The sequence below is a fragment of the Gekko japonicus genome, unplaced genomic scaffold (genome assembly GCF_001447785.1).
Source record: "Gekko japonicus isolate JY-2015 unplaced genomic scaffold, Gekko_japonicus_V1.1 scaffold3856, whole genome shotgun sequence".
Classification (NCBI taxonomy): Eukaryota; Metazoa; Chordata; class Lepidosauria; order Squamata; family Gekkonidae; genus Gekko; species Gekko japonicus.
In genome coordinates, this window is record NW_015175485.1 from 74,178 (window position 1) to 84,526 (window position 10,349).

General features: G+C 55.4%; 1 protein-coding gene across 1 annotated transcript in view; it reads left to right on the forward strand.

Moving 5' to 3' along the window:
* The window catches only part of LOC107122839, a 50,893-nt gene that overhangs the window by 14,973 nt on the left and 25,571 nt on the right, over positions 1-10,349 (forward strand). The window contains exons 5-7 of the mRNA XM_015425978.1: positions 1,630-1,752; positions 4,342-5,230; positions 7,688-7,934. Coding sequence (XP_015281464.1) covers positions 1,630-1,752; positions 4,342-5,230; positions 7,688-7,934 — 1,259 coding nt within the window. The remainder of the gene's footprint in view (positions 1-1,629; positions 1,753-4,341; positions 5,231-7,687; positions 7,935-10,349) is intronic.

Here is a 10,349-nt window from a genome sequence, read left to right on the forward strand (position 1 = left end):
ACCCCCCCCCCCCAGATTACACAAAAAAGGAGCCCAGAATCGAGTCTCTCCAATTGAAAGGACTAGAGGAGGACTAGCGGCCGCAGTGGACCTGGAGCTCCTGCTGCTGCTGCTGCAAGAGGAGCAGCGGGTACAACCCGGCTGCCCCCCCCCAGATTTCCCCACGCTCTGCCCCTGCTCTGACCGTTGTCCCATGATGGCTTTCAAAAGCGAAGCTGATAACGTGATGTTGGCACAAATCAGGCGCCTTTTATTTACTTGTTATATTGTGTCCCAGGACTTTGACCGTTAAAAATCACACCTGCATTTGACATAAAAGGAAATTGGGGGGGGGGGGGGGGGCTAGCCTAAGAACTTCCAGGGAGCTTCATGGACAAGCAGAGCTATGAACCCCGCTCCCCTTGTCGCTAACCACTACACCACACTGATTCTCTGCGCCAGCTTCCTTTTGGAAACGGTATTTTGACTTTGAGATTCCTGACATTTGACCATCTCCCTGTTTCCATCCACCAGCTAGGCTTTCCTTCATTCTTGAGTCTTCCTTTCCAACCTACCCGGCCTCAGCCACAGCTGTGGCCACCCCTGCCCCAGACCGAGAGTCCCTCTCTGTACCTATACAAAAAGTGCAGAAAAGGGCAACTCGAATGATAAAAGGGTTGGAACACTTTCCCTATGAGGAAAGGTTAAGGCGCTTGGGGCTCTTTAGCTTGGAGAAACGACGACTGAGGGGTGACATGATTGAGGTTTATAAGATTATGCATGGGAAAGAGCAGGTAGAGAAAGAGGTACTTTTCTCCCTTTCTCACAATACAAGAACCCGTGGGCACTCCATGAAATTGCTGAGCGGTCGGGTTAGAACGGATAAAAGGAAGTACTTCTTCACCCAAAGAGGGATTAACACTTGGAATTCACTGCCACAGGAAGTGGTGGCAGCTACAAGCATGGACGGCTTCAAAAGGGAATTAGATAAGCATATGGAGCAGAGGTCCATCAGTGGCTATTAGCCACAAGGTATAGATAGGGACTCTTGGTCTGGGGCCAGTGATGCTCTGTCTTCTTGGTGCTTGGGGGGGCAACAGTGGGAGGGCTTCTAATGTCCTGGCCCCACTGGTGGACCTCCTGATGGCCCCTGGTATTTCTGGCCACTGTGTGACACAGAGTGTTGGACTGGATGGGCCTTTGGCCTGATCCAACATTGGCATCTCTTACCTTGTGGCTAATGGCCCACTGATGGACCTCTGCTCCAGATGCTTATCTAATTCCCTCTTGATGCCGCCCATGCTTGTAGCCGCCACCACCTCCCGTGGCAGCAAATTCCATGTGTTCATCACTCTCTGGGTGAAGAAGGACTTCCTTTTATCTGATCTAACCCGACTGCTCAGCAATTTCATGGAGTGCCTAAAAGTTAAAAGTCCTGGGACGTTGGGTCCTGCGCCCCAAACGAACACCGTGTCTGCACTGTGCTTGCGTGGAACTGTTGAAGAGCCGCAGCCAGCTGGGTTTGTGAAACGGGAAGGGTCAGTCCCAAGCATCGGGTGGGTGGCACCTCCTGCTCTTGAAGCACGGCCGGTGGGGATTCTGTCTGTCGTGCGGCGGTGCTGACGGGTCGCTCTCCTCTCCCCAAAACAGGCTGTCCAGTTTCTGCTCTCCACGATAGCTCCTGGATGGAACAGGAGGACATGGCCCTGGTCAAGAGCATGGGGGGCCTGGAGGAGAGAGAAATCCCCGGAGACTCCCCTGTGGGTGAGTTAGGTAAGGGCCTCTTGGAGCACCCTCTGCTATTTGGAGTGGGGGTGGGGGTGGGGTTTTTTAGCAGGACAGCCTCTTGGGCGCAAGTGTGTCTGGATCGTAGCTGGAAAGGTGAACTTCTGTGCCCTGAGACCTCAAAGGCTTCCTCCCCCTCTTTCATAGAAGCATAGAGTTGGAAGGGACCTCTGGGGTCATCTAGTCCAACCCCCTGCTTTACAAAAAATCAGGAAAGATGATACATTTAGATAGCATGCTGATCTCAGTAAGTATTCAGGGTCAAATATGTTGCTAAGCTTCTGATGGATCCCCAGGCGTCTAAATGTATTATCTTTCCTGATTTTTTGTAAAGCACTTGGAGGACTGGCTACATTAGGGGTATGTCGCCTAATGTGCAAAGGAGTCCTTGCTACAAAAAGAGCCCTGAATAGACATTACAAAGTGCTAGTGCCAAGATAATTCATACACACCGGCGGGCATAAATAGCATCCAAAAAACAGGCAGTCAGCTCCCGTCGTAGCCTGGGTTATGTCGGCTGTTAATAACGTTGTTGACGCTGATGTTAAAATTGGGGCCAGGGCCTCAGTTGTATGGTGCGGCTCCTTAGTCGAAGTCCTGGCGGAAGAGCTCCGTCTTGCAGGCCCTGCGGAACTTTAATAGGTCCTGCAGGGCCCCGGTGTCTTCCGGGAGCTCTGCGAACCACTGTAAGGTACCATGCGGGGAATTCACAACTGCCTCCCCTTCCACACCCCCAGTGACCCCTGTTCCACACCCAGAAGATGACAGAAAACCTCCAGGGTCTCCACCCAAACCGCCCCGGTTTCTGCATGCTTTCCTTTGCTCTATTCCAGGCCACCAGCTGGAGGAGGAAGCGTAGGGCAGTCTCCCATTGTTTCCTCTTCTTCTTGTAGAATTTTATACCGGGGCATTATCTGGCAACGTAGAGCCCTGCCCCCCACCGCGTTTTGTGAAGAGCCAGGGGCTGTGTGCTTCCCTGCCAGGCCCAGAGTTGGCCTCCGGGCATCAGTGCCCATGAACTGAATAAGAGGGCGACAGCTGTCGGGGCTGAGCTGCGTCATTCTCCTTGCTCCAGAAACCTCCACGCAGGCCTTCTTTGGCAGAGGAGCTCCTGGCTTGGCGGGGGACAGCCAGGTCCCATGGCCTCTTCTCTATCCGTTTATCTGTTGAAGGCATTTTTAACCTGCCTTTGAGAGCCAGTGTGGTGGCGTGGTTAAGAGCGGTGGACTCCAATCCGGAGAGTCGGATTTGGTCCCCCTAATCCTCCACGTGAAGCCAGCTGGGTGACCTTGAGCCAGTCACAGTTCTCTCAGAACTCTCTTGGCCCCACCTACCTCACAGGGTGCCTGTTGTGGGGGGAGGAAGGGAAGGCGATTGTAAGCTGCTTTGAGACTCCTGAGAGCCAGTTTGGTGTCGTGGTTAAGTGCGCGGACTCTCATCTGGGAGAAACGGGGTTGATTCCCCACTCCTCCTCCACTTGCACCTGCTGGATGACCTTGGGCAAGCTGTAGCTCTGATAAGAGCTGTCCTTGAAAAAGAGCAGTTTCTTCTTCTTGATCCTTTAAACTGGAGTTGCCAGGGATTGAGCCCGGGGCCTTCTGCATGTGAAGCAGGTGTACGTACGGAGACATGAAACTGCTTTGTACTGCAGCATGTCACTGGTCCATCAAGGCCAGTATTGTCTTCCCTGACAGTCACTGGCTGTCCAGGGTCTCAGGTTGGGGTCTTTCAGATCACTTACAACTGGATCCTTTTAACTGGAAAGGCTGGGGATTGAACCTGGACTGAACCTGCGTGCCAAGCAGGTGCTCTACCACTGAGCCACAGCCCCTCCAGTGTGGAACTTGTAAGAACAGACTGACTTTAAAGACATGTTTGCTCTTAGCCACGAGAGCTATCTGGCCCCAAGTCCTTTCTAAAAGAAAGGCAGAAGAACAGGAGTACGTTTTTATACTTTGCTTTTCTCTACCTTGAGGAAGAAGAAGAAGAAGAGGAGATTGGATTGATCCCCTGCCCTTCACTACCCAAAGGTGTCTCAGAGCAGCTTACAAACTCCTTTCCCTTCCCCTCCCCACAACAGGCACTCTGTGAGGCAGGTGGGGCTGAGAGAGCTCTTGACAGAAACTGCTCTTTTTCAAGGACAGCTCTTATCAGAACTATGGCTTGCCCAAGGTCATCCAGCAGCTGCGAGTGGAGGCGTGGGGAATCAAACCCGGTTCTCCCAGATTAGAGTCCGTGCACTTAACCACTACACCAAACTGGGCCCCATAACTGTGGGTGGGTGGGTTGGCTGGAGCAGATTGAGAAGGAAGCCCCCCCCCCGGTTTCAGAACATCAGGGCCCTGCTGAGACAGGTCTTTCCTTTCCCGGATGTGTCTCAGCTGGTCTGCTCGCATCTTGTGCTCTTTTGCAGCAGGCCTGCTCTTTGCAGCCGGCGTATCGTGCTGGGGAAGGTGTGGGTGAAATTGGAGGGGGTGGGCAAAGGGGGAACAGCATGAGGGAGGGAGGGAAAGGGCGGCTTCGGGGTCTCTTCCCCACGGGATGCCGCCAACGTGCCGGCTTTCTTTGTTTCCTCAGACACGCCGCAGCTCCTGGAGGAAGATCCCGAAAGCTTAGAGCTCCCCGGCATGTTTCCGAGAAAATGGACGGAGGTCTTCCAGGGCCCGGGCGAGGAACTGCTGTGCGAGGGCCAGCCGCTCTTGATCACCCCACCCAGGAAGCCCCCGGGGAGCAGCCTGAGACGCTCGGCGCGCTGCGTGATGGAGCCCCGGAAGGGAGACGCCTTCCTGCTGGCCGTGGAGGCTCACACCGGCCCCTACATCTGCTGCGAGTGCGGGGAGGGCTTTGTGGACAAGCAGCTCTTCACTACCCACCAGAAAAGCCACGGCGGAGGGGGGACTTACCCCGCTATGGATCCGGGAGGGGGCCTGACGCCGAAGCCGGCCCCGGTCACTGCCCCGAGAGGAGCCCCGACTCCAGCCCGTCCCAAACCCCCCAAGCGCCCTGAGCCTCAGAGGAGCTCCAGCCTCAAGCCCGGGGCCGGGAAGCGCCCCGGGAACCACATGGTGGAGCGGCCCTACACCTGCTCCCAGTGCAAGGAGAGCTTCAAGCTGGAGGTCAGCCTCCTCCTCCACCAGAAGCTGCACACCGGCAAAGGCGACGGGCCCCTGACCTGCACGTACTGCGGCAAGGATTTCCGCGACCTCTCCAAAGCGGTCCGGCACCAGCGCATCCACACGGGCGAGAGGCCCTACCAGTGCACCGAGTGCGGGAAGAGCTTCATCCGGCGCGACCACCTCCTCAAGCACTGGCGGGTCCACACGGGCGAGACGCCCTACCAGTGCAGCACGTGCGGGAAGAACTTCCGCTACAAGGAGTCCCTGAACTGCCACCAGAAGATCCACACCCGCAACCCGGCTGTGCACCACGTGGCCGTGGGCTCCCCGCCCGGCCTCGTGGCCTTGAAGCAAGAGCAGCCCTAGCGGCGCCTGCCTCAGGTCAGCCACGCCGGCCCCACTTCGCCCACCCCATGCACCGGTGCATGCTGGGACACGGGACGGGGTCCTCTTCTTGACTGCCGGGATGCAAGTGGCCCCTGTGCCAAGGGGCTGGCACGAGGCTGGGACACGAGCCAAGCCCTGCCGCAGCCCAGGCGGGATGCCCACCGGCCGAGGGTGGGCACTCGAGGCACTTTAGCCGCTCTTCTCTTCCGGAGGCTGTTCGGGTCAGCGAAGAAACGACGGGTTGTTCTTCCGCAGGCCGTAAAGGCGAAGTAGCCCCCGGCCAGCCGCTTCTCCCGACTGCATCCGGCAGCCTCCGAAAATCTCACGCTCTCCTTTCTGCCTCCCGGCTGACCCAGAGAGCCCTGCGGGAGGCAGACGCTGGCACAGGCCAAGCCTGTGTGAAGGGCACGCGTCGGGGTGCCGGGCTCTGGCCCCTCTGCTCTGAGCCTGGTGCCACTGGGGCTCCAGCAGCCCTCTAAGCACTTCAGCGGGGCCCACGTCCTCGCCCAGGTAGTTGTTCTTAGCCGTGAAGGTGTCTGTGTGTTTTCTTACCCCCCTGCATTTGACGACACTCCCAGGTAACCGCGTGCAAGAGGGAGCCGCCTCTCCTCGACTCCAGAGGAGGGTCGGCCAAGACAGCGCTGAGCCGAGACCTCCTGTAACGTTTCGGCATCTGACATCACAGCTGGACATGCCGCTTGTACCATAGTTGCCCAGTTCTCGCCCACTCCAAAGCGTTACCGGAAACCGGTCCCCCTTTGTCTTGTTGTGGTGGTTCTGTTTTTTTAAAGAAAGCATCTTTGTAAATATGGGTTGGATTATATACGGATTTTCAGTGTTGTTGAACTAAATGTCAGCTGAGGTGAGTGTGTAATGAGCCGGCTTTTCCTCCGTGTGATGTCAGTTGTTGAGTCCGTGGCTGCGTCCTTTTGTAACCCCGTTCCCGCAAATGTGCCCTCAATACACGTGTCTCTACCGAAGGCATTGTCATCTCTGGGGAGCGGGGAAAAGACCGTGTGGAAGGAGCCTCGGGGTGCCGACGAACTCAGTCACGGGGCATCTCTCGTCAGCAGGCCCGGTGCAAACGCTGGGGGATGAGCCAAGTGGAGCCGCCCGCCAGGCAGGGCTGTGGAACTCCGTGCTACTGCGGCAACAAAACATGGAGCTTGCAGTCGGTTTCCTTTATAGCAGAAAAGCGCATGGGTGTTCTTTTGCTTTGGGTAATTTATTGTGTGTGTGTGTGTTTTTTTTTTTTTTTTTGGGTAATTTATTGTGTGTGTGTGTGTGTGTGTGTTTCTTTTTAAAGTTGCGTATTTATTCTCGTTTTGCAGATCAGGGAAAGGTAAGCTCCCTGATGCATTGTCCCCAACCACTGGGAGTCTCGCACAGCCTAAGCTGCTCAGGAGCCAGATCTCTGCATTTCGCTGCCCCCCCCCCCCAGCACCTCTTGGAACCTGCCCGGACGGCCCTGCCCGAAGCGATCCACCGGTCCCAGTGTTGCCAGGGGGCCGGCTTTTCCAAGGGCCACTCGTTTCTGGCCTCCCACAACTGCGGTCTTTTGCCCCCAAACCCTGCCGTTCTTTCAGTGGTGAGGTGCAGAACAGCCGCTCGGATTAAGTGACTGCAGATGAGGAGTTTTGGAAATCCCCCCCCCCATTCCCCTTCCTCACTGTTCACGGCTAAGCCGTGTCCCCTGTCGGAGGGGGATGAAAGGAAAGGTGCCCCAAAACAGGACCGCTGCAGCCAAACCACATTTTGTGTGCCGCCTACTTTATTTTGAGAGCAGGATTTGTAGAAAGGAGGTTTCCCTCCCGCCTTTAGGTGGCAATTTGGACTGTGCCGCCTGTCTCCCCAGAGGCTGCAAGCCAGGAGGCCACGGGACACGGGCAGAGAGAAGAATCTCACGTTTTCAGTGGGTCTGACCACGGCCTGAGGACTTGGACCACCGAAGGGCGTTAGTGGCGAGGAGCAGGGGCGGCCGAATGTTGAAAATTCATGATATTTGATGACTCCCTGAGACGAATAAGGTCTCCGCGGTAATTGTGGTGATCCTCACGGGGAGAATTTGAATTCAAACCCAGCCACGCACCCCTAGCCAGCGGGGGTTCCCAAACCGGAGAAGAGGCTGTGTGCCGAAGGGCGCTGTATTGTGACTCCCCTCTGAAATGTTTCTGCTGCTGTTGTTGTGCCCCCGCCCCCACCAGTGCTGCTTGTATGTGGGTGTAGAACGCGCAGTCTCTCAGTGTTGGCCCTGCTGCTGGTGGTGGTGGGGATGGGTGGGCAACTGGGCACGCTCCTGTTTGCGCCGGGCTTCGCTCCAGGATTTTCCGAAACCCAGCCGTTGTTGGCATTCACTCTCCCCCACCCCAAGAAGTTGTTGCAATCATAAAGTCTTAAACGCTCTGTTGTATCCTCTCTAGTCTGTTTTCTTGGTCTCCACTTGTGGAAGCAGCCAGCCTCTCGGAACCAAAGAGGTGCAGGCGCACAGACGGGCTGGGGGGCCACGGTGGGATTGGGGCCCATCAGCCCAGATGTTGGGTTTGTGGGCCTGGAGAGAAACAGAACGGGCGGCTGGTTTCGGAGCGTTCAGAGAGGAGGGACGAGGGCAAGATCCCACTGCAGCTTCTCCAAGCAGGAATCGGGGCCCTCTGTCTGGGGAAGGCAGAAGTCGGCTGAAATGGAACAGCCACACTTTCCTGCTCGGGACAGAGACCTGCCGGAGTGCATTTTCAAGACAAATGTGGACAATCACGACCTGATCAAAGAACAAATGTAAAGAGAACAGTTGTGAGAGTCTGACCCACAAATCAGGCAGTCAGCAATACTTGCAAAGAAAACGCTTTCTGTATAGTATTGTCAAGAAGCACTACGGCACAGTGAACAAATTCCTTCAAGTCATAAGAAAATCCTTGTGTGAAAATACATTAACGTCATCTCCGGATTATATAACAGTGTTTCAAAATTGGATCTTCCTCAGGAAGTATTAGAGTCATACAAAAGCTCTCGCGCTCATAAAGTGCTTTACAAAAAATCAGGAAAGATGATACATTTAGATAGGACGCAGATCTCAGTAAGTATTCAGGCTCAAATATGTTGCTAAGCTTCTGATGGATCCCCAGGCGTCTAAATGTATTCTTTCCTGATTTTTTGTAAAGCACTTTATGGGTGCGTTCAGATGGGCCATTTAGTCTGTGTTCGGCCCGCCTCAGAAACGGATCTTATCTGCGCGATCACATGGTCAACATCTGCTTCCCGTCCCCAGCCGTTGCTTTCCAGCTCAAAACAGCTTTAACCTGGAGTATTTTGATACCAGGTTCCCAAGTGGTGTTTTCCTGATTCTCCGGTTCCAGCGGCATTTCCCCCCTGTGTGATCACGCCTCCCGTGTCGAGCCACTTCCGGTTTAAACCCCCTCCCCGATGTTTCTGTTTTTCGCCCGCCATTTTTAAAAAAGCGGCGGTGTGCGCATAGGCGGAGGTCCGCCACAGGGTTATTAAAAACAATGTTTAAACGGTGTCTAGTTTTAGCCTGTAGACGAGTTTGGGATCTCACGGAGGCCATTTTCAGCGGTAAACATTTAAAGGGAAGTGTTCCTTTAAAATTTAAAGGGAAGCGTTACAGCAGTCGGGTTGAAGAGGAAATCGCTGTTCTGTGCAGGCGCAAAACTTTTAGTTCCACAGATGGCTGCCTCTGCGCATGCCCAAAATGAGAGAGAAAAACAGCGCAGTGAACTGGAGCAAGGAGGTGAGTGTGATCGTGATTCTCCAGGTTAAAAAAGACCGCCTCAGGGCCGGAGCAATTTGAACCGCTCCCAGCAGGCTGTCTGACCGCACCCTTTGAAGGGGCCTGAAAATCGGGGGGGAGGGGGGAGGCTACTGAACAGGAACTTGCCCCCTCATTCAGCCACAGTCCTTATTCATCCCTGCAGACACAGGCCTTTCCCCCCTCAGAGTTCTTGTATTGTGAGAAAGGGAGAAAAGTACCTCTTTCTCTAATACTTCCTGAGGAAGATCCAATTTTGAAACGTGGCTATGTAATCCGGAGACGACGACGATGTATTTTCACACTAGGATTTCTTATGATTTGAAAGAATTTGTTCATTGTGTTGTAGAGCTTCTTGACAATACTATACAGAAAGCGTTTTCTTTGCAAGTATTGCTGACTGCCTGATTTGTGGGTCAGACTCTCACAACTGTTCTCTTTACATTTGTTCTTTGATCAGGTCGTGATTGTCCACATTTGTCTTGAAAATGCACTCCGGCAGGTCTCTGTCCCGAGCAGGAAAGTGTGGCTGTTCCATTTCAGCCGACTTCTGCCTTCCCCAGGCAGAGGGCCCCGATTCCTGCTTGGAGAAACTGCAGTGGGATCTTGCCCTCGTCCCTCCTCTCTGAACGCTCCGAAACCAGCCGCCCGTTCTGTTTCTCTCCAGGCCCACAAACCCAACATCTGGGCTGATGGGCCCCAATCCCACCGTGGCCCCCCAGCCCGTCTGTGCGCCTGCACCTCTTTGGTTCCGAGAGGCTGGCTGCTTCCACAAGTGGAGACCAAGAAAACAAAAGTAGAATTTTTGCTCACAAGACTCCAGAGCTTAGAGGGAGCCTTGGTGGGGAGGACCCCAACTCTAGTGCCCCGGTAGCTCTCAAGCTTGTGGCTGCCCAGCAACAGAGCAACAGGCAACCAGGAGGCTGCTTGTTGATTTGGGTAGGGTTGCCAACTGCAGATTGGGGCACGCCTGGAGATTTAGGGAGAGCAGTCCAAGGCGACAGAGACTTCCCCCTCCCAAGCAGCGGTGATTTTCTGGGGGAGGGGGGGAGTGATCGCTGCAGTCGGGAGAACACGTGTTCCTCCAGGCTGGCAATCCCGACAGATACGTCGCAGGGCTCCGGTCAACGTCAGAGGGGCTTTCCCCCCCGTCTCTGGCCGGCGGAGGGGGCTGCACGGAGGCCGGGCGGGAGGAACCGGCGGGAGCCTCCGCAATCCGGGGCGAGCATGTGCAGAGTGCGGCGGAGGCGTGCCCCCCCGACTCTCCGGCTGTCCCCGCCCGCCGAGTCCTGGCGGCGGCGGCGGCTTGCTGCGGGGGCGCG